Raw genomic sequence first — 24,691 nt, 5'->3', positions numbered from 1 at the left:
CCATTCATATTTCAACTTTAATAAAATAAACTATATTGGCTTACTTAAAAATATACATATAAGTATGTGCCATCATAAACTCATATTACATTGAAACTTCAGATTAGGAAAATATAAAAATCTAAGTTTTCATCATTGTGTGTTTAGTTTATTTTTTTATTCTCGTTATATATGAAGTTCTGAAGTTTTTTGCTAATGAAAAATATCATTTGTAGCAGATACTATGAATGGTAGATAACTTAAAAGTGACTAAAACCTTAAATTTTAATGATTTGTTTCTTTTCCATCAATATATCTTTATATTTTGCCCATATAATTATATTTTCATTTACCTACTTAGATTCCTTAAATGCATACTGACTGAAATAGAAAATTTACTATATATATAGTTCCACAAGAAAATTAGATAACTGAATGTTTATGGAAATCAAAACAACCTTGTAATACTTTTTCAGTGTTATCAATGTGTACTTACAAACATTATTAATGTAATATCAACCAAGTTTTAGGTAGAAAGCAGTAGATATTGCAAGTTGGGAATAGGGACAATTGATATTGAACATTAATACCATGATTTCTAGTCATATTGAAACTACTGTATTAGTTTCTTAAAATTTAGTTTACAGTATGTTTAAAGCATCATATTTACAGTATGCCCTGTGTCTAAAATAGGAAAAAAAAATCAAATTTTTCTTAACAAATACAAGTGTCCTCTCGCCTGTTGACCTCAGGTGACGTTCCCAGAATGTGTACGGTGGATGACAATCGAGTTTGACCCCCAGTGTGGCACTGCGCAGTCAGAAGATGTCCTCCGTTTATTGATTCCTGTCAGAACTGTTCAGAATTCAGGATATGGACCAAAATTGACATCTGTTCATGAAAATCTTAACTCCTGGATAGAATTAAAGAAATTTTCAGGGTCCTCTGGGTGGCCTACTATGGTTTTAGTGTTGCCAGGTAAGTTGTTTTTTTCTTTTCTGTTTTATATGGTAAAATATATGCATTTATGACAATTATGTTTAGTAAGGATACAACATTGAAAACGTTTACAAACATTGAGAAGAATTTCTTCAAAACGTACTATGCATCTGGAGTGCACTTGAGTAGTGAAGAAGACTCTAGACAGAGGGCATAACACGACTGAGTTTTCAAAGAGAGAACGTCATGAGGATCTTGTGAAAAAAGTTTAGCTTGACCAAAGCAGAGGGTTAATATTGAGGAGTGGATGTCTGTACAGTTGGGAACAAACTATGGAAGAAGTGAATTTGATCTTTTATTTTCCCAATAAGTGCTAGACTTTGAGAACTTAGGGCTTCTTCCACTCAAGAGAATTGGTGAAACACCTCACGTACTGAGTTACATTAAAGCTGTTGTTTTTAGTTCTTCAGGCTTGAGGATGTGTGTGTGTTGGGCAGGGCAGGGGGGGGTGTCAGAGATAGAAAGCATTTTTTATTGCTATTGCTAATGTTTTCCTTTCAAAGAAAGTTTGTAAATTATTAAAACTGCATGTAGTCTGTTGTGTTTTTAACCAGTTAACCATAAATATTCTTGTGATTCCTCAAACTCATAGCCTGTTTGAATTCAGAAGCTTTTGTCTTCTAGTCTGACCTGCCTTGTTTGTTTGTAAGGAGCCAGGTTAGAGGATTGCTTACTGACTGAAACAGAAAAGGCTAACTAACCTAGGTTACCCTAGAAATAGATAATTGAAAAATGATTGCTCATGTAACATGAAGGTAGAACATTTGATTGAGGAGAGCTTGATCATAAAGAAAAATAACAATTCACTTGAGATGATTCTGTTGTTGGCTAGAGTTGTTTTTAGCAATTATATTCAAGTAGATACAGGAACACCCCCCACCCCCAAAAAGCCTGGGCTTTTTAGTAACTGATTTGTATTGCTACCTATCTTGAGATAGATAAAAGGGAAATTTTAATAAAGTCATTTCAGATTTTGAACTCAATGTTTGCTTTTTTTTCTTAGGAAATGAAGCCCTTTTTTCATTGGAGACTGCATCAGATTATGTGAAAGATGACAAAGCTTCTTTCTATGGTTTTAAATGTTTTGCAATTGGATATGAGTTTAGCCCTGGACCTGATGAGGTAGGAATGAATTATCTTCTCATTGTGTTAAGATTGTGTTTCTGAGGGCTGCTATTGACTAAAGGTGTGTTTGCTGCCTATGTTCACGAAGCCTGAAATTTAAAGAATATAATTTAAAATACCTTGTAGTTTAATTTTGTGTAGTGTTTTTTGTTTTTTAGTGTTTTGTTTGTTTGTTTTTGCTACTTTTAACACATGAAGAGAATAGAGTCTGCAACAGATAGTATAATTGTACCTGCTCCAAACCTGCTCAGGTGGCTGTACCTTTCTGAGTAAATAATAGAATCTGCTTTCCCAGTGGGGCCAATTTAGTTTCTATTCTAAATGTTTCAAATCACACAATAAAACAAAATCAAGGTGAAAAAAATGATCATGTTACTTCAAAGTAATGAATGACAAATTCTTTGGATAATGCACCTGTAGACCTGGACCTTATAACATGCAGTAGACATTTTATTGACCCTCTTCCACTCTTAATTTAACCACTAGTTGACCTGTTCTTTCTGGTTTCAAAAGTTATGCTTGGATGCAAATCACATTTTGTTGATAATCCACATTATCTTCCAAATATTTTATCCTCCAAATATTTTTTAAAGCAGCTCATTTTATCTTATTTTCATTTCATTTCACTTCATTTTATTTTATTTTATTTTATTTTTGGGATTCTCCAGGGTGTCATTCAGTTGGAAAAAGAATTAGCCAATCTTGGCGGAGTTTGTGCAGCCGCTTTGATGAAAAAGGATCTAGCACTTCCTATTGGTAAGTCTGGTCAAGTATTAGGTGTTTATGATTTTGTTAAAAATTTCAAGAGTAGAATATGTTTATTTTAGGGCATTCTGAAATAAATTAGCAAAATGAATTCAATAGTCCCATACATTCATGAGTAATAACTGTTTAATACGCTGGTAGTTTGGGTTTTCTGTACTGAAGATTGAAGAGTATCCTCTAGTCTTTTCTATTCACACACAGACATGCACACAAACCCTTCTTAGGCACATACATGCTGTGTGTCAGACACTGGGTTAAACATTAGGTACATAATAGTAAACCAAAAGTTTAAAGATAATTTCTTAAATATCCTTGTGGACATATCAACTAGACAGTTGGATATTCATTGCCTGACGCTCAGGGCACAAGTCAAAGGAAATGTCATTTGAACATAGTTGAAATTTAAAGGCATGGGACCATGTGAAAGATGAGCTAGGAAGAGAATGCAAATGAGAAAGAGAAGATAGCCCAGGATCAGAGGTGGGACTGCCAAAGTGTCAAAAATGGACAAAACAGGAGGAAGAGCATGTAAAAAAGACTGGTACAGCAGCGAAGGAGGTAGGCATAAAACCAGGAAAATGGACATTGATGGGATTTTTTAATGTAGTTGAGAAGTCAATTAAAATCTACCATTGGATGGAGAGACTTGTTGGTTACATATATTCTCAATAAGAAATATATCAGTGAGATGAGAGAAACATAAGGCCTTTAGAGTAGAGGGAGAGAATGGATGGTCAGAAAAGAGACGCAGGTTAAATATAGATAGCTCTTTAGAAGAATTTTCCTGTGAAGCACAGGAGAGAAATGAGGTAGTGGCAGGAACAATACCTCTTTATAAAATGATACAAATTTGTGTGGTATGTGAATCAATTTATCAGGATGGTAAAGATGAAACTAAGGTTAGAAATATTTACTGATTCTATGATGCTTAGACGTGGTTTAACATTTATCTTCACAGTGTTTGGGAGTAAAAGACATTATTATTGTATTTCCCCAGTTCTCACCCTCAGAAGTTCATTTGTAGCTCCTCCCTCAAAGACTACCCTTTCCACCTTATCCCTCCTTCCTCCCTTCTCATTCTCTGCTCTTTTCTTCCTTCCCTTTTTCCTGCTCCCTTCCATGCTTCTCAGTTCCCCTGCTCCTACTTAATGTTGACACAGGTATGAGGAAATGAGACATGTTGTGTTCTCTTTATATGAAGGAAATGGGTGTAGCCTTTGGAGGAAATTTGTTAATACCTGTTCAAATTTTACATGCCGTATACTTTTTGATACAGCAATTTTTGTATGTACTTGCACAAATGCTTAAAAAATATATGTTGTAAGAGAGATATTAATATAGCAGTGCTTGTGATTGTAAAACATAGAAGCAACTAAAATATCTATCAGTTGGAAACTGGTTAAATAAGTAATGATACATACAAGGGGAATACATGAGACTGTTAAAAAACAACAAAAAGAGATTTCTATGTTCTGACCAAGAAGAATTCCTAATTATGTTAACTGAGAAAAGTTTCAGAAGAGGGTCCCATTCTTCGTGAATATTATGTTATATATATATAATAATATATGTGTATGTGTGCATGAGTATATATGTTGACACACACACACATGTACTTATTTGCACACAAAGTTTCTTGAATAATACATAAACTGTTGACATTTTATTTTCAGAAGGAGGTAGGTAGGAGAATTTTTCATTCTACACTTCTGCAAAATTTGAATATTTCCTTTTGAACATGTATTACCTTCATAATAGTTTTTAAATTAATTAAACTATCAAAGCAAATTCAATAAATATGGTTGGTTTTTTTTTAATGTTGCTTTATTTTTGAAGGCAAGAGATCCAGAGCATGAGCAGAGAGAGAGGGACACATAGAATCTGAAGCAGGCTTCAGGCTCTGAGCTGTCAGCACAGAACCCACAATGGGGCTTGAATTCACAAACCATGAGATCATGACCTGAGATGAAGTCGGACGCTTAACCGACTGAGCCACACAGGTGCCCCTAAATGTGTTTTATATGAAGCAATAAAGGAGAAAATGGATGGAGGATACACTCACTATCTTATGTTTTCCTGTAAATTACTCTTTTTACTAAAGGTATAGATAGCTCTTGTATAAGATAACCAAAATAAAAAGGCCCAGATTCTGAGTAATTAGTTCCTTCATTTTGGAGGGTAGAGGGGAATTTGAATACACTAAATTCACAAGTGCACATTTATATGCCTAAATGTAGTGTGTGTGTGTGTGTGTGTGTGTGTGTGTGTGTTGCACATCACTTGGTAGATACCTTTTGAGTATTGCCTTGAGAATTATAGCCTTATATTTACACTGAAAATTACATTTTAAAACATAAAGCACTGAGACTGATCCAGAATGGTAATAGTTCTTTCCAATCTGGAATATCAGAATTGTGAAAAAGGTGTGAATAAATGCAGAGGACTAGAGAGTTAAACTAAGTGAGGTGCCTGGGTGGCTCAGAGGGTTAAGCATCCTACTCTTGATTTCAGCTCAGGTCATGATCTTGCGGTTCATGACTTCAAGCCCCATGTCCAGCTCTGCGCTGACAACATGGAGCCTGCTTGAGATTCTCTCTCTCTCTCTCTCTCTCTCTCTCTCTCTCTCTCTGCCCCCCTCTCTTTGCACCTCCCCTGCTCTTGCTCTCAAAATAAATACATAAACTAAAAAAAAAAAGTTAAACTAAGTATTAATATATGTTACTAAAACTTTTCATTTACACAACAGGTAATGAATTAGAGGAAGATCTTGAAATTCTTGAAGAGGCTGCATTGCAGGTATTGTCACAGACATCGTAAGGATAAATTTGTACATTGATTTGAAAGCAGTATTTTCATTCAGATCAACCTTATTTTTCTTGAATATAGGGCTTTCATTAAGTACTTCATTCTGTTTATTGACAGATAATACATAACTTATAATATCTTGATAGGAGAAACCCAGGTGAGTCCTTGCTGTGCTGCATGGAGGTTGTTAAATATGAAGTGAACATAAATCCTGCCAGAGAAGGAAGTTACCAAGTGCCAAGGGTTTAGGGAAGGGCTTTGCAGAGCTGTTGACATTTAAATTGGATCTCAAAAGAAGTTTTATTTACCGGTCAGAAGAAGAGGGAAATGGGTGTTAGTAGTAGTAACTTAAATAATTTCTATAGAGTATTTTATTGTATCTTTAATATTATCTGTTTTTAGCATTTACATTTTGAGGTCAGTATTCTCTCTTGCATCTTATAGTTACAATAACTGAAGTTCAAGGAAGTTCTGTGACTTGTCTAAGAATTCAGCTAATTAGGAGACAGAGGCTAGTATCCAGGTCAACTGTTAACCTATAGCTGGTTGTTTACTTCCCAAGATGAATTGATCATAGCAGTAATAATAAAAACAAACATTTATTTGATCCTGACTTTATCAAGTACTATTCCAAACACTTTGCATATTTTAACTCATTTAGTCCTCATAGTGGCCCCATGAATGAGAGACTCTTATTTTCCATTTACAAGGAGGCATGGAGTGCTTAGGTAACTTGCCCAGAATCACATAGCTAGTAGGCAGCTGGCTAGAATTTGACCTCTGGCAATTGGGTGACTAAGTCCATGATCTTGATAACTATGCTCCAATTATAGAGAGCCCTGGTATCCTCAATAATGTTAAGAAACTTCTACGTTTTAAAAACCCACCAGGTTTTGTTTTTGTTTTTAAAAAAGAGTTAAATTTTTGTACTTTAAGATAAAAAAATAAAAATTCAATAGAGATTTAATAAATACAGTATGTATCAGACAACATTCTAATTAAAGAGAACCATCAAGGAGTTCATATGTTATTTATCCTTACAGAGATTATAATGGTTTATAAAATGTCATTTAGGCCTGATATAAAGAGATGTTTATTGTGCTTCTGTTAAAGACAAAAACCCTCAAATCCCAGATTGCCCACAGTTTTGGCACATAAGGTAGATGTCATGTGGTCTAATACCTACTACTTGTTAGGCAGCATAGTGTGCACTTTGTATGTGTTATATAATATAAATTTTACAGTAACTACAGAAGAGAGATATTATTTGATTACCAGTTCATACATTTTGCAGATTCAGGAATGGTGTGTAATCTCTTAGCTCAAGAGCACACAGCAGTGCTTGTCTAAAAGTCAGGAATTGAACTCAAATCTGTTTGATTTTAAAGATCATGATTTTTGAAATTGTATATCTCAGAGAATGCAGAAGGTACTGTTGTATAAGTGTCATAGTAGTGGAAGCATAATCCTTTTCTATGAAAAATATTTTGTTTCAAAATTTATAACATAGTCATTAAAAAGTTTCTAGAGTTTCAACATTTAAAGCAGATCTTTCAAAAAGGTAAAGTTTGCTTGTCAGGTCAGTGAAAACTAAAATTTCAGTTGTATCTGCCTCTTTTTCTTAATTTTAATTGAGGCTTAGACAGACTAATGGAGTTTATGTGCAGCCACAGTCAGGCTTGTATCCACATGTTGTCCAAGGCAAGACCTTGGTAGCCACCCACCTAAGAGAGCAAAGATAATCCACCCATGAAAGATGCCAGTAATGGGGACACAAAAGGTGAGAGGCCTCCACAGCTGCCTGCAGAAGGGAGCCCTGGCCCAGTAGAGCGAGAAGAAATGCACCTTCTCAACCTGCACGCCTCTGACGTCACTTGTTTTGGTGGGAGGAAGGAGGCTGGCTATCCCATATTTTTCCCTCCTGGAGGTTTGTTTTCTACTTGGCAGGCTACAGGAGCACTGGGGCATGGAGAGAAAATGCTTTCCCCGAAAAGGCCTACCTAAAATTGTGTGCAAGTTCAAGAAACTCATGTAATTAAAATTGTATGTTTTCAAATACATGAATATTGTCTTACCCAACAGGTGTGCAAAACCCATTCTGGTATTCTTGGAAAGGGTTTAGCTCTTTCTCATTCACCAACTATATTAGAGGCGCTTGAAGGAAACTTACCACTTCAAATCCAAAGCAATGAACAGTCCTTTCTGGATGATTTTATTGCCTGTGTTCCAGGATCAAGTGGTGGGAGGCTTGCAAGGTAATGTGCTTTAAGTGCTACAGCGACTTATTTCAGGGAATGCCTCACTCTTCGTTTTTGAAGAGAAATGAAAGGGAAAGATGTTAAAATGAAGCCTGAAGAATCTGGTTTATGTGTTTTGAACTTGCCGAAGTATAAAATGGTAAATATTTTTAAATACCTTTAAAGAATATGGTAGTTGTTAGTTGATTATTTTATAGTTTCCTAGGTGAACTTTTATTTATTTAAAAAATAGATGGAGCACATGGTATAATTGAGAAGTCTAGGAATTTTAGACTAAACTTAAATTTATCACCGTATGTTATTTTAATATGATTTCTTTAAAACCTACAAATAATACAAATATATTTAGAATTTAAATGAAATCATTTGGGGTTGGTTGTAGAGTTCTCATTTATCTTGTTGCTATTTTTTTTTTATGAAAAGAAAAAATGTGCTGGCTTGTGTGATTTTACTAGTAAATATAGAAGTCTTACTTCTTCCCATTTCTAATTTTAAAAATAAAGAGATTCCTCTTTAGTTTTGAAAAATCAAAATGGTGATTGGAGGATAGAGAATTTTTTTAAGTCAGCCTCACTGCTAACTTTGTGGACATTTTTACATAATACATGACAGAATTACTTATAACTTATCTCCCAGGACAACTTGAATGTAGATCATGGAATGAATTCAAGAATGAATATCCTGGGGCACCTGGGTGGCTCAGTCAGTTAAGTGCCTGACTTCAGCTCAGGTCATGATCTCGCATCTTGTGGGTTCAAGCCCTGCTTCAGCCTCTGCACTGACAGCTCAGAGCCTGGAGCCTACTTCAGACTCCTTGTCTCCCTCTCTCTCTGCCCCTCCCCCACTTGTGCACACTCTCTCTCAAAAATAAATAAGCATTTAAAAAAAAGATTATCAGTTTCTTCTATTAAAAAAAAAAGAAGAAGAATGGGTATCCCAAAGTGTGGAAATTTGGCAAAATTTACATGGAAGGGAAGGTAATAGGGAAGATAATTGAGACACTGGATGAACAGGAGATGAACAGTACATCTTTAACCTAGCTGTTCTCAGGCAGCAGAATGCCATTACTATCACTGCTTTTACAGATGAGTTGTTCTTTCTCAGATTTTCAGGCTGGGAAATCCGGGCAGACCTCCCTCAGTAAGCATGAGTGTACTGGGACTTCAAATATACACAACCTAAATTTATTTTCTTGGTTATTTTGTGTCAGCTGTAGTTAAAATTTCAAGCTTTCTGATTTTAAAATTATTTCTATTTACAAAAACATCAGAAACCTCCTGTACTTTGTCATATTTTTTTAATGAATGCGTCATTAACAATTTGCAAGGGAGACACTTGTGATTGTCACTGAATTGGAAATGAAGATATTATTTGGTACAAGTGTTACTCATTTGGCTTAATTTCATGTTAATCATTGAAGATATTTATGAATGTTTACTTTTTTGCTTGTTTTTTCATCACTGCTAGGTGGCTTCAACCAGATTCCTATGCTGATCCTCAGAAAACATCTTTGATCCTGAACAAGGATGATATTCGTTGTGGTTGGCCTACCACCATAACTGTTCAAACAAAAGACCAATATGGGGATGTAGTACATGTTCCCAATATGAAGGTAATTCTATCAGAATTAAATTAATAGTCATCAAAGCACTATTATTACTAGTAAAATTTTAGAAAAAGCAAGTGTTTAGAGTCCACTTGCAGTACTGTCTTTATATTTGTCAATAGAGGAAGCTGAAAAATTGTGTAAGGACTTATATTAATTAGCACATAATTTTCCAAGTTATTATTTTTTTTAATTTTTATTTTTAGAAAGAGACAGATGGTGAGCGGGGCAGGGGCAGAGAGAGTGCAGGAAGCACAGAATCTGAAGCCGACTCCAGACGCCGAGCTTAGCACAGAGCTTGATTGGGGGGGGCTTGATCTCATGAACCGCAAGATCATGACCTGAGCTGAAGTCGGACACTTAACCAACTGAACCACGCAGGCTCCCTCCAAGTTATATGTTTTATTGTTTGTTTTTTACATTTAGCTGGGAGCTATAGTGATTCAAGGGAAGGATAAAAAAGTGTTCATATATGCACACAGAGGGAAGGCCTTTAATATAAAGTGGTTGAATAAATCGATAAAGGAACACATTTTAAAATTTTGTATATGTATATTTTTTTTACTTTTTTTTAAATGTTTTATTTTATTTTTGAGAGACAGAGACAGAACATGGGGTGGGGGTGGGGGGGGGCGGGTGGAGCAGAGAGAGAGGGAGACAATATCTGAACCAGGGTCCAGGCTCCATGCTGTCAGCACAGAGCCTGACATGGGGCTCAAACACACAAACTATGACATCATGACCTGAGCTAAAGTCAGACACCTAACCGACTGAGCCACCCAGGCACCCTGTATGTATTTTTTAAAAGACACTAATACATTCTGTATTTGGTACTATTGAAACAACATTTAATTTAAAATATAATATTGATACATATTAAATTAGAAATGATGGCAGTTCCTCAAAAAGTTAAAAATAGAATACCCCACGATCTAGTAAACACTGTTGGGTATTTACCCAAAAAATACAAAACACTAATTCAGAGGGATACATACACCCATGTATTTACTGCAGCATTATTTACAGTAGCCAAATTATGGAAGCAGTCCAAGTGTCCATCAGTAGATGAATGGATAAAGAAATGGATTTTGGGGCGCCTGGGTGGCGCAGTCGGTTAAGCGTCCGACTTCAGCCAGGTCACGATCTCGCGGTCCGTGAGTTCGAGCCCCGCGTCGGGCTCTGGGCTGATGGCCCAGAGCCTGGAGCCTGTTTCCGATTCTTGTCTCCCTCTCTCTCTGCCCCTCCCCCGTTCATGCTCTGTCTCTCTCTGTCCCAAAAATAAATAAACGTTGAAAAAAAAAAATTAAAAAAAGAAAATAAATAAATCAGGAGAGTAACTTTAAAAAAAAAAAAGAAATGGATTTTAAAAATGGATATATACACACACAATGGAATATTATTATTCAGCCATAAAAAAGAATGAAATCTTGCTATTTGCAACAACATAGATGGAGCTAGAGAGTATAATGCTGAATGAAATAAGTCCGAGAAAGGCAAATGTTAAATGATTCCTTATGTGAAATTTAAGAATCAAAACAAAGGAGGTTGTTGGAAGATGGAGGCATAAGAGGGCGATAGGCTCACCTCGTCCGGCTGATCACTTAGATTCCACCCACACCTGCCTAAATAATCCAGAAAAACGCCAGATGTCTAGCAGAACAGACTCTCCGGAGCCAAGTGTGGATAAGAGGCCTACAGAAGGGCGGAGAGGTGGTGCGTGCTACACAGACTGGCAGGAGGGAGCAGGGGCGGTGGAGGGGCAGCCCGCCTGGCAAGACAGAGCCCCCAAAGTCTGGCTTGCAAAAGTTGAGGGGCCAGACTCCGTGAGATCTGACAGCCAGTGGGACTTAACATCTGGAATGTTAAAGTCAACAGCTCTGCTTGGAGAGCAGGAGGGCAAGAGGACATTGAGAGGGAGAGTTGTTGAGCCAGGGAAAACAGACCTCAGCTCGGTGGGGAATAAAGGCGCTGGCAAGCGCCATCTCCCTCTCCCATCCCCCAGCTGTAAACCCAAATGGAACCAGTTCCCATCACCCAACTTGCTTGCACCCCACAAACACCCAATGCTGTGCCTCTGTGAATCCATCCCTCCAACGGGTCTGCCTCCCCACTGGTGCTGCAGGGCCCCTCCCCCAGGAGACCACCACAGCAAAGCAAGCTAAGCCTGCCCCTCTCACCCCTGTGCACCTTGCGGACCCACCCTGGCTAATAGGCCAGATTCCCATCAAAGCAGCACCATAAGCCTGTCAGTGTGCAAGTAGCCCAGACAGGGGCCACACCACTCCACAGTGAGTCCTGCCCCTGGGAGAGGGGAAGATAAGGTACACACCAGTCTGACTGTGGCCCCAGCCATGGGCTGGGGACAGACATCAGGTCTGACTGTGGGCCCTGCCCACCAACACAAGTTACTCCAGACAGCACAGGGGAAGTGCCCTGCAGTTCCATGCCACCCCAGGGACTATCCAAAATGAGGAAGCAGAAAAACTCTCCTCACAAGAAACTCCAGGAAGTAGCAACAGCTAATGAATGGATAAAAAACAATTTAAGAAATATAACAGAACAAGAATTTAGAATAATAGTCATAAAATTAACCACTGGGCTTGAAAAAGTATAGAGGAAAGCAGAGAATCTATTGCTACAGAGACCAAGGGACTAAAAAATAGTCATGAGGAACTAAAAAATGCTATGAATGAGGTGCAAAATAAAATGGAGGCAGCCCCAAAAATAAAGTTACCTTTGGAGGTGGCCTCATAACAAAAAAAAAAAAAAAAAAAATGGAGGCAGCCATAGCATGGATTGAAGAGGCAGAGGAGAGAATAGGTGAATTAGAAGATAAAATTATGGAAAAAGAGGAAGCTGACAAAAAGATTTTAAAAAATCCAAGAGTATGAGGGGAGAATTAGAGAACTAAGTGACACAATCCAACAAAACAATATCTGTATAATAGGAATTCCAGAAGAGGAAGAGAAAGAGAAAGGGGCTGAAGGTGTACTTGAACAAATCACAGTTGAGAATTTCCCTGACCTGGGGAAGGAAAAAGGCATTGAAACCCAAGAGGCACAGAGAACTCCCTTCAGACATAACTTGAATCCATCTTCTGCACGACATATCATAGTGAAACTGGCAAATACGAGGGTAAAGAGAAAATTCTGAAAGCAGCTAGGGATAAATATGCTCTAACTTATAAAGGGAGACCCATAAGACTAGTGGCAGACCTATCTACTGAAACTTGGCAGGCCAGAAAGGAATGACAGGAAATCTTCAATGTGTTGAACAGAAAAAATATGCAGCCGAGAATCCTTTACCCAGCAAGTCTGTCATTCAGAATGGAAGGAGAGATAAAGGTTTTCCCAAACAAACAAAAACTGAAGGAATTCATCACCACTAAACCAACTCTACAAGAGATCCTAAGGGGGATTCTGTGAGTGAAATGTTGCAAGGACCACAAAGTACCAGAGACATCACTACAAGCATGAAACCTTCAGACTCTACAATGACTCTAAACCCATATCTTTCAATAATAGCACTGAATGTAAACAGACTAAATGCTCCAACCAAAAGACATAGGGTATTATAATGGATAAAAACCAAGACCCATCTATTTGCTGTCTACAAGAGACTCATTTTACACCTGAGGACACCTTCAGATTGAAAGTGAGGAGATGGAGAACTAGCTCTCATGCTACTGCAAGTCAAAAGAAAGCTGGAATAGCCATACTTATACCAGACAAACTAGACTTTAAATTAAAGGCAGCAACAAGAGATGAAGAAGGGCATTATATAATGATTACAGGGTCTATCCATCAGGAAGAGCTAACAATTATAAATGTCTATGAGCCGAATACAGGAGCCCCCAAATACATAAAACAATTAATCACAAACATAAGCAACTTTATTGATAAGAATGTGGTAATTGCAGGGGCCTTTAATACACCACTTACAACAATGGATAGATCATCTAGACACAGGATCAATAAAGAAACAAGGGCCCTGAATGATACATTGGATCAGATGGACTTGACGGTTATATTTAGAACTCTGCATCCCAAAGCAACAGAATATACTTTCTTCTTGAGTGCACATGGAACATTCTCCAAGAGAGATCACATACTGGGCCACAAAACAGCCCTTCATAAGCATAAAAGAACTGAGATCATACCATGCACACTTTCAGACCACAATGCTATGAAACTTGAAATCAACCACAGGAAAAAGTCTGGAAAACCTCCAAAAGCGTGGAGGTTAAAAAACACCCCACTAAAGAATGAAGGGGGTCAACCAGGCAATTAGAGAAGACATTTAAAAATATATGGAAACAAATGAAGATGAAAATACAACAAACGCTTTGGATGCAGCAAAGGCAGTCCTGAGAGGAAAATACATTGCAATCCAGGCCTATCTCAAGAAACAAGAAAAATCCCAGATACAAAATCTAACAGCACACCGAACGGAAAAAGAAGCAGAACAGCAAAGACACCCCAAACCCAGCAGAAGAAGAGAAATAATAAAGATCAGAGCAGAAATAATATAGAATCTAAAAAAAAAAAAAGTGTAGAGCAGATCAATGAAACCAAGAGTTGGTTTTTTGAAAAAATAAACAAAATTGATAAACCTGTAGCGAGGCTTCTCAAAAAGTAAAGGGAGATGACCCAAATAGATAAAATCATGAGTGAAAATGGAATTACTACAACCAATCCCTCAGAAATACAAGCAATTATCAGGGAATACTATAAAAGATTATATGCCAACAAACTGGACAACCTGGAAGAAATGGACAAATTCCTAAGCACCCACACACTTTGAAAACTCAAACAGGAAGAAATAGAAAAATTGAACAAAGTTCAGCAAATAAATTGAATCAGTTATCAAAAATCTCCCAACAAGGGGCGCCTGGGTGGCTCGGTCGGTTAAGCGTCTGACTTTGGCTCAGGTCATGATCTCACGGTCCATGAGTTCGAGCCCCGCGTCGGGCTCTGTGCTGACAGCTCAGAGCCTGGAGCCTGTTTCGGAAACTGTGTCTCCCTCTCTCTCTGCCCCTCCCCTGTTCGTGCTCTGTCTCTCTCTGTCTCAAAAATAAATAAACGTTAAAAAAAAAATTTTTTTTTTAAATCTCCCAACAAGAGTCCAGGACCAGATGGCTTCCCTGGGGAACTCTACCAGACATTTAAAACAGAGATAATACCTATCCTTCTCAAGCTGTTCCAAAAAAATAGAAAGGGAAGGAAAACTTCCAGACTCATTCTATGAATCCAGTATTACTTTGATTCCCAAACCAGACGGAGACCCAGCAAAAAAAAGAGAACTACAGGGCAGTATCCCTGATGAATACGGATGCAAAAATCCTCAACAAGATACTAGCAAATCGAATTCAACAGCATATAAAAAAAATTATTCACCATGATCAAGTGGGATTCATTCCTGGGCTGCAGGGCTGGTTCAACATTTGCAAATCAATCAATGTGATACATCACATTAATAAAAGAAAAGAAAAGAACCATATGATCCTGTCAATCGATGCAGAAAAAGCATTTGACAAAATTCAGCATCCTTTCTTTATAAATACCCTCGAGAAAGTCGGGATAGAAGGAACATACTTAAACATCATAAAAGCCATTTATGAAAAGCCCACAGCTAATATCATCCTCAATGGGGAAAAACTGAGAGCTTTCTTCCTGAGATCAGGAACATGACAGGGATGTCCACTCTCACTGCTGTTTGTTAACATAGTATTGGAAGTTCTACTGTCAGCAATCAGACAACCAAAGGAAATCAAAGGTATCAAAATTGGCAAAGATGAAGTCAAGCTTTCACTTTTTGCAGATAACATCATATTATGTATGGAAAATCCAACAGACTCCACCAAAAGTCTGCTAGAACTGATACATGAATTGAGCAAAGTCACAGGATACAAAATCAATGTACAGAAATCAGTTGCATTCTTATACACTGATAAGCAACAGAAAGACAAAGAAACTGATCCCATTCACAATTGCACCAAGAAGCATAAAATACCTAGGAATAAACCTAACCAAAGATGTAAAAGATCTGTATGCTGAAAAGTATAGAAAGCTTATGGAGGAAATTGAAGAAGACACAAAGAAATGGAAAAACATTCCATGCTCATGGATTGGAAGAATAAATATTGTTAAAATGTCAATTCTACCCAAAGCTGTCTACACATTCAATGCTATCCCAATCAAAATTGCACCAGCATTCTTCTTGAAGCTAGAACAAGCAATCCTAAAATTTATATGGAACCACAAAAGACCCCAAATAGCCAAAGTAATTTTGAAGAAGAAGACCAAAGCAGGAGGCATCACAATCCCAGACTTTAGCCTCCACTACAAATCTGTAATCATCAAGACAGCATGGTATTGGCACAAAAACAGACACATAGACCAATGGAATAGAATAGAAACCCCAGAATTAGACCCACAAAAGTATGGCCAACTAATCTTTGACTAAGCAGGAAAGAATATCCAATGGAAAACAGACAGTCTCTTTAACAAATGGTGCTGGGAGAACTGGACAGCAACATGCAGAAGAATGAAACTAGACCACTTTCTCACACCATTCACAAAAATAAACTCAAAATGGGTAAAGGACCTGAATGTGAGACAGGAAACCATCAAAACCCTAGAGGAGGAAGCAGGAAAAAAACCTCTCTGACCTCAGCCGCAGCAATTTCTTACTTGACACATCCTGAAAGGCAAGGGAATTAAAAGCAAAAATGAACTATTGGGACCTCATGAAGATAGAAAGCTTCTGCACTGCAGAGGAAACAGTCAACAAAACTAAAAGGCAACCAACAGAATGGGAAATGATATTTGCAAATGATATATCGGACAAAGGGCTAGTATCCAAAATCTATAAAGAACTCACCAAACTCCACACCCGAAAAACAAATAATCCGGTGAAGAAATGGGCAGAAAACACGAATAGACACTTCTCTAAGGAAGACATCCGGATGGCCACCAGGCACATGAAAAGATGCTCAACGTCACTCCTCATCAGGGAAATACAAATCAAAACCACACTCAGATATCACCTCACACCAGTCAGGGTGGCTAAAATGAACACATCAGGAGACTGTAGATGCTGGCGAGGATGTGGAGAAACGGGAACCCTCTTGCACTGTTGGTGGGAATGGAAACTGGTGCAGCCACTCTGGAAAACAGTGTGGAGGTTCCTCAAAAAATTAAAAATAGACCCAACCTATGACCCAGCACTAGCACTGCTCGGAATTTATCCAAGGGATACAGGAGTACTGATGCATAGGGGCACTTGTACCCCAATGTTTATAGCAGCACTCTCAACAATAGCCAAGTTATGGAAAGAGCCTAAATGTCCATCAACTGATGAATGGATAAAGAAATTTTGGTTTATGTGCACAATGGAATACTACCGTGGCAATGAGAAAGAATGAAATATGGCCTTTTGTAACAACATGGATGGAACTGGAGAGTATTCTGCTAAATGAAATAAGTCATACTGAGAAAGACAGATACCATATGTTTTCACTCTTACGTGGATCCTGAGAAACTTAACAGAAACCCATGGGGGAGGGGAAGGAAAAAAAAGGTTAGAGAGGGAGGGAGGCAAAGCATAAGAGACTGTTAAAAACTGAGAACAAACTGAGGTTTGATGGGGGGTGGGAGGGAGGGCAGAGGGGGTGATGGGCATTGAGGAGGGCACCTGTTGGGATGAGCACTGGCTGTTGTATGGAAACCAATTTGACAATAAATTTCATATTAAAAAAATAAAAATAAAAGAATCAAAACAAAGGCAGAGAAAAGAGAGAGAGAGAGACACACCAGGAAATAGACTCTTAACTGTAGACAACAAACTGATGGTTACCAATGGGGAGATTGGTGGGGGAATGGATGAAATAGGTGAAGGGGATTAAGAATAAGTACACTGTGTGATGAGCACTGAGTAAAGGACAGAATTGTTGAATCACTGTATTGTACGTCTGAAACTAATATAACACAGTATATTAACTATACTGAAATTAGAATTTAAAACTTAATAAAAAAATTAGAAATACATGAATTTGGATGGTAAAAGAAGGAGGAATGGAAATAGTCGTGTGTTGTATTAATGTATATAGTTAGTTGGATAGCTCTTACCTGAGACTTTAATTAATAATGACATTTTAAACCATATTGCAATGCAGAAAATGAATCCATTGTGATCTAATGTATTAATGTAAATATCTCATTTAAAATTTTTATTTCTAAAAAAATTTATATTGAATGAAAATTTGTATAGGCAATCCCCAGCTCGCCCCACCCTTTCCCAGATGTATTACAAAGCGATTTGGTTGTTTGGAGTTTAGAGTTCATTAATCTACAAAATCCTTTTCACTCATAGAGTAGTTTATAACAGAAAGCAAAATACCTGTCATTCTATAGTATTTCAGTATTCTTAGAGTATAAAATTGTTCAGTGATTCACTTCAAGGTTCATAGTACACAGGCAAATGTACTGATGCTAATTTACTTAGGGTAAATACAGTTGTTTAAAGAAGGATTAAATAAAAATATGTCAAAAAGTAGTGGCTATCATTTAAAAATCAAATGTCTTTAAGTTTGAAAGCTCTTACTTTTTATCTTTCCCCCTCCCCTTTTTTTTTATTACATTTAAAGTTTTAAACTTTTAATGATGGCAGTGTATATGAGCTGACGATTTTACTATATACTTTTAAACTTATGTGTTTTAAATATAAGGTGGGTTTGGGGCACCTGGGTGGCTCATTCGGTTAAGCACCGGATTTTGGCTCAGGTCATGATCGCGTGGTTCGTGGGTTTAAGCCCCATATCGGGCTCTGTGCTGACAGCTCAGAGCCTAGAGTCTGTTTCAGATTCTGTCTCCCTCTCTCTTTGCCCCTCCTCTGTTTGTGCTCTGCTTCTGTGTCTCTCAAAAATAAATAAACATTTAAAAATAAAATAAAATAAAGTACATACAAGATGGGTTTGTAATATTTCCGGGACATTATGTCGATCCAAATTTCTTATGTGTTATTTTTTAAGATTTCTCAATGGACTACATTTTCTTTGCAGAACAGCTAAACTTGAAATTAGTGCTTAAAATATATGGAGATGGGGCACCTGGTTGGCTCAGTCAGTTAAGCATCCAGTCTCTTGATTTTGGCTCAGGTCATGATCTCACAGTATGTGAGATTGAGTCCTGCATCAGACTCTGGGCTGACAGTACAGAGCCTGCTTGGGATATTCTCTCTCTCTTTCTCTCTCTCTCTCTCTCTCTCTCTCTCTCTCTCTCTCTCTCTGTTTGTCTCTCTGCCTCTCCCCTGCTTGCACATGTGTGCACACTTCTCTATCAAAATACATAAACATTTAAAAATAAATGAAATATGTGGCGATTGTGGGAAAGCCTTTTTACTTGAATTAGCTGATAAATAATTTAATGTTAAGAATTTGAGAATTCAGTGTAGATGCATTCTACTTTATTAATGGCGGCGTTTGGTTTTATTTTACGTTTTTATATCTATGATGATTTCTCCCAAAAGCCGAGGCTTCTTTTACACTGTGCAAGATTCATTCTGTGGAACTAGCTCGAGGTCACTCTGGCACACCTTTGAAGGGAATGCCCAACATGGACCAATGATCACCTAAAATTTATGGAGTTGTGGGTCCATACTTGTAAATTGCTTCTTTTAATGTGTCATAGGCAATTATATACTAATAGCATTTGTTTTTTATAACATCGTGGTTAGGTGGAAGTGAAAGCCGTTCCTGTTTCTCAGAAAAAACCATCTTTACAACAAGAGCAAGTGAAGAAAACTCAAAGGCTGCCTGGCAGTCCTGCAGTAGCAGCAGCGCCTTCCAACACCGATATGACTTTTGGCGGGCTGGCCTCACCGAAGCTGGACGTGTCGTACGAGCCAATGATAGTGAAGGAGGCTAGATACATTGCCATAACAATGATGAAGGTAATTTATTTTTCTTCTCAGAAACATTTTCTTTTTCACCATTTATCCCCTTAACAAACATTTCCGTGATCCAAACGCACACACAGAGTTACAGGTCTAGAGAGCTGTCAGTAGATGCAAAACATGTACTATTTTTTTTAGGGTGATTTATTTTCTTACAAAGAGGATTTTCATTTATTTTTTGGCAATGTCTAGGGGGATTACCGATAATAGATCAAGTTAATACAATCAGAGATTGAGATGATTGAAAACTGAATTTCATTTGCTGCAAATGTATTTGTCTACTTTCAGTTTCCATTTCTCCTGGAACATAGCCCTTCAGGAATTCAGTTTAGTTAGGCCCCCTTTGATTTTTGGGTTCTCTCACATGCCAACCTCATTTTGTTGGGTTTCCTACTTGAGGTTTTCTTGTTCTTTGATGCCCTTAGACAGATATTTTAAATATTTGGTGCAGCTTTTTTAGTTCTCTTTAGGGGTAATGTTAGACTAAATTAGCAAGTTGTGCATTAGTTAAAATAGGAGTTAGGAATTTTGCCAGTAACAGAGACCAGTGGTGAGCCATTGAACCCTTTCAGTTAGAGCAATGTCACGGTTAGATTTGTGTTTCATAAAGGTCATGATGGAATATGGAGAATAATTGGACAAATAATCATAAGGCATGGTTAGGTTTGAGTCTCTTTAGGAGACTGTTGACATAATGTGGTATGATGTGCTAATCCCTTGATTTAGTGAGAATAGATTCAAAAGATATTTAGTATCAGTAGGACTTGGTGGCTGAAGGGAATGGAGTAAAGGGAAGGAAGAATTAAAAGATGAAGTTCCACTTTGACCTTGCATAGTAAGATTGATAATGCTGGAGGAGGAGCAGGTTTTGGTTGAGGAAGGTAATAGTTTTGAATGTGCTGGGTTTTGGGTAACTCTGAAATATCCATGCAAAGATATGTAAAAGGAAGTTGGTTGTGCAAACCTGAAGTGATTATAGCCTGACCTCAAGAAAAGAACTTGAGAGTAATTAGCACTGATTACTCATAATATCATAGAAGTAAATGATACCTATCTTCCATGGTGAGTGAAGGGAGAAGTTCCAGGACAGGATCTGGATAAACACCAGTATTGGTGATTCTCAAATTTTGGGGTACATTAGACTCATCTGGAACACTTATTTAAAAAGGAGATTTTCTAGTAATCTGAAGATTTAGATTCAGTAGGTCTAGAGAGAAGCTCAAGAATTTTCATATTAAACAAATATGCAGAGTGATTCAAATCAAAACCTACACTTTTGAGAAACATTGATTTACAAGACAGGTTAAAGGGGGAAAAAAAGGAAAGAAAAAGAAAAAAAAACACATTGATAAGAATATTAGCCAAAGAGATAAGACATTAAGCTAGGGCCAGTGTATACTTTTGCCTCTTTTCCTACCACTTTCCTTACGGTAACTCATATAATCCTCACAACAGCCCTATAAGTTACTGTTTTTGTTCCCATTTACATGTGTGGAAACTGAAGCACAGAGAGAGATTTAGTAACTTGTTCAAGGTCACACAAATGGCAGTAAGTCCCAATCCATGTTTGATTTTCCTGACTTCTTTCCCCAACTACCTTATGGCATGTCTTGAAAGTAAAGAGCAGTTTGGGAAGAATTGACAGTGCTCTGCTGCAGAAGTGAAGTTTTGAAAAGGATCTGGCAGCATTGAATTCATCAATGATCTTGGCAGAGCAGTTTTAGAGGCATGGTAGGTTTGTGAGTTTATAGATGCAGAGGAAGTGAAAGTAAAGACAAACAAGTATAGATCAGGTCTTTCAAAATGTTAGGTTATAAAAAGAAACAGAGGAAATAGAATTGAGTGAAGGCTTTAGAATTTGGGATGAATAGAGAAAGGCTTAGATGTTTTAATGCTGATGAGAAGACAGTCAAGAGGAAGGAAACCAGGAAGATAGTCCAAGAGAGATGAAAATAGGGTCTAGAGCTCCAGAGGAGGGGTGGGCCTTAAATAGGAGCATTGCCTCTTGCACCTTACCAGGAGAGGGAAGAGAAAGTAATTTATACAGATGCTAGTTAATTTGTAGGTTATGTAACCAAAAGAATTATTTAAGATAGTAATTATATGTTGGATATAGGAGTGATGAATGTTAGGGTCAGGATTTTGAAACAAAGAGGGAAAAATGAAATGGTCATTGTGGAGAATAAAAGAGAACTGATAAGGAAAGATTTATCGGCCATCCTTGAAGAATCAGATGAAACTAAAGATCATGTATGAACAATGCAGTGTGTGTCATATGAACATGGATAAGGTAATCAGTTGGATTGATTCTGCATTAAAGTTTTGTCAGGGAGCTCCACAAGTGAATAGTGAGAGAAGGGAGTTCAGCAGATAGTGGTTACAGAAAGGACAGTGGAACCTAATTTGTTTGGAAAGAAAGATCCATGGCAATGAGAAAAAATGAAATATGGCCTTTCGTAGCAACGTGGATGGAACTGGAGAGTGTGATGCTAAGTGAAATAAGCCATACAGAGAAAGACAGATACCATATGGTTTCACTCTTATGTGGATCCTGAGAAACTTCACAGGAACCCATGGGGGAGGGGAAGGAAAAAAAAAAAAAAAAGAGGTTAGAATGGGAGAGAGCCAAAGCATAAGAGACTTAAAAACTGAGAACAAACTGAGGGTTGATGGGGGGTGGGAGGGAGGAGAGGGTGGGTGATGGGTATTGAGGAGGGCACCTTTTGGGATGAGCACTGGGTGTTGTATGGAAACCAATTTGTCAATAAATTTCATTAAAAAAAAAAAAAAAAAAAAAAAAAAAAAAAAGAAAGAAAGATCCAGAGAGAAGGAGTTGGGGTGAGAAGGACTGGTAGTCTAAGAATAGATAAACTAAGGGTCACTGAGGCAGAAACTGTGAGCAGCCATTTTGTTTTGATTCAGAGAACAATTCTATGGAATCTCACAGGTCTATGACATTTGGTGTGAGTGGCTGAAGGAGAGTTGAAGTGAAGTTTGTTGAGGTTGAAGAAACAAGGGAGCTAAAAAGCTGGAGTCTTGGATGAGTTAGTTGTCCACTGACTTAAAGAATTCAAAGATAAACATTCTCATCCATTTTCCATTTTTATTTAAGGGATTTATTTTCTGGTTCCCTTACCTCCCAATCATTCCTTTAGTTTCCTGTGAACATGATTCAGTTTGTATAATTTATTTTGAAAGTCCAGTTACCAGAACCAGATTCAGTATTGCAAGACTGTTCTCAGTCGCCTAGGGTTAGAGCATTTATAGAAAATCATTCCCACACTGTCTTTTGGAGACAGCAGTGTGTGTTCCAAGAAAGAGATTTTCTTCTATTAGCCATTCACACACACTGTGTGCCACTCAATAGTCAGCCAAATATTGTGGAGGATGGAGAAATGAAATATGATCTGTTCTTTGATTATTAAATGTATGATGTGTATTTTGAGGGAAAGTGGTAGAGCAGAAAACATTGTGCTGGGAATCTGGAACCCTGGGTTTTCCTGTTGGACCTAACCGTAAGGGCATATTTCTCATTTGTAACTTTGTAGTAAGTGAAAGCAGCTAGATCTTTTCTAAATCACACTATGAAAAGAGAAAGGGTGGGATGAAGGATGGAGATTTGTGACTGGTGTGGGTGTGCCTCTCTTTACTGTAAGTACAGTAGAAGTTACAAGTGAATGAACCCTTGCAGAACGTTACCTGAACCTTGAAAGATAATGGTTAATTTGGCAATGTTACAGGGGTACAAAAATACTGGGAATAATGTGACAAGTTTCAGGTACCTACAGCCCATTTTTGTGTTTGTATTTCACGATAATTTCTTCCAGACTTTTGTTATTTTTATTAAGAAACAGATTGTTCTACAGGTCCAGTTGCACCAATCTGTATATTATGGATTCATATCCCGTTTTGGTTGTATCAGTTACAAATCCCCTTCTCCCGTCCTCTCATATCCTTGCCCTTTATTTATAGTGTGTGTTTGGGAGAAAGCTAAAATTTTAATGTACTCAAAAGATAATATCTTTTTTTTTCCCCCTCTTAATTTGTTGATGGTTTGTTTGTTACATTCAGGTCTTTAACACACCTAGAATTTATTTTTGTAAATGATGTGATGCAGGTAATCGATTTTTTTCTTTTTCTTCTATATGGACAACCAGGTGTCTCAGCACCATTTATTGAATGTTTTATCACTATCTTAAGAATGTTTCTTTTTTTTTAATGTTTTTATTTTATTTTTGAAAGAGAGAGACAGAGACAGAGAACAAGTGGGGGAGGGGCAGAGAGAGACACAGAATCTGAAGCAGGCTCCAGGCTTCCAGCTGTCAGCACAGAGCCGGACCCAGGGCTCAAACTCACGGGCCGCGAGATCATGACCTGAGGCCTAAATCAGATGCCCAGTGACTGAGCCACCCAGGCACTCCTAGAATGTTTCTAATGAAGGGAGCCTGTGATGGCTTAGTTGGTTAAGTGTCCAACTCTTGATTTCAGCTCAGCTCATAATCTCACAGTGGTGAGATTGAGCCCTGTGTTGGGTTCTGGGCTGACAGTGCAAAGTCTGCTTGGGATTCTGTCTCCACCCCTCCCCCACATGCACATGTGCATGTTCTTTCTCTCTCTATCTCTCTCTCAAAATAAATAAACTTTTTTTTAAAATTTTTTTTTAACGTTTATTTATTTTTGAGACAGAGAGAGACAGAACATGAATGGGGGAGGGTCAGAGAGAGAGGGAGACACAGAATAGGAAACAGGCTCCAGGCTCTGAGCTGTCAGCACAGAGCCCGACGCGGGGCTTGAACTCACGGACCGCAAGATCATGACCTGAGCCGAAGTCGGACGCTTAACCGACTGAGCCACCCAGGCGCCCCAATAAACTTTTTTTTTTAAAGAATATTTCTAATGAGTTATTGGTCTTGATAGATTTATTTACCTCCCTGGATTCTTACCGGTCTCTTTTTTAAAGGTTTATGAAAATTACTCATTTGAAGAACTGCGTTTTGCATCACCAACTCCTAAAAGGTAAGGACCATTTTTGTAACACATAGCCAAGATGTATATTGTCAACTGCTTGCAACTAAAATCATCCTGCATTCCAACTTTATTTTCCATAATAGATATTTTATATCATTTTTAAATTTCCAGTAGATTTACCCCAGATTTTATAAAGTGTAGATTTGCAAATAGAATGTATTTATCTCCAGTT

General features: G+C 37.7%; 1 protein-coding gene across 10 annotated transcripts in view; it reads left to right on the top strand.

Annotated features, from left to right (window-relative positions):
• The window catches only part of MYCBP2 (MYC binding protein 2), a 286,982-nt gene that overhangs the window by 170,801 nt on the left and 91,490 nt on the right, over positions 1–24,691 (top strand). For all 10 annotated transcript variants that reach the window (XM_047853582.1, XM_047853618.1, XM_047853590.1 and 7 more), the window contains 8 exons: positions 732–957; positions 1,982–2,100; positions 2,772–2,859; positions 5,615–5,664; positions 7,756–7,928; positions 9,399–9,543; positions 19,273–19,488; positions 24,452–24,507. In XM_047853582.1, the coding sequence (XP_047709538.1) occupies positions 732–957; positions 1,982–2,100; positions 2,772–2,859; positions 5,615–5,664; positions 7,756–7,928; positions 9,399–9,543; positions 19,273–19,488; positions 24,452–24,507 (1,073 nt within the window). The remainder of the gene's footprint in view (positions 1–731; positions 958–1,981; positions 2,101–2,771; positions 2,860–5,614; positions 5,665–7,755; positions 7,929–9,398; positions 9,544–19,272; positions 19,489–24,451; positions 24,508–24,691) is intronic.

This window comes from Prionailurus viverrinus, chromosome A1 (genome assembly GCF_022837055.1).
Source record: "Prionailurus viverrinus isolate Anna chromosome A1, UM_Priviv_1.0, whole genome shotgun sequence".
In the NCBI taxonomy this organism is placed as follows: domain Eukaryota; kingdom Metazoa; phylum Chordata; class Mammalia; order Carnivora; family Felidae; genus Prionailurus; species Prionailurus viverrinus.
The sequence above is the reverse complement of the archived record's forward strand: the minus strand, read 5'-3'. Positions and strand labels throughout refer to the sequence as shown.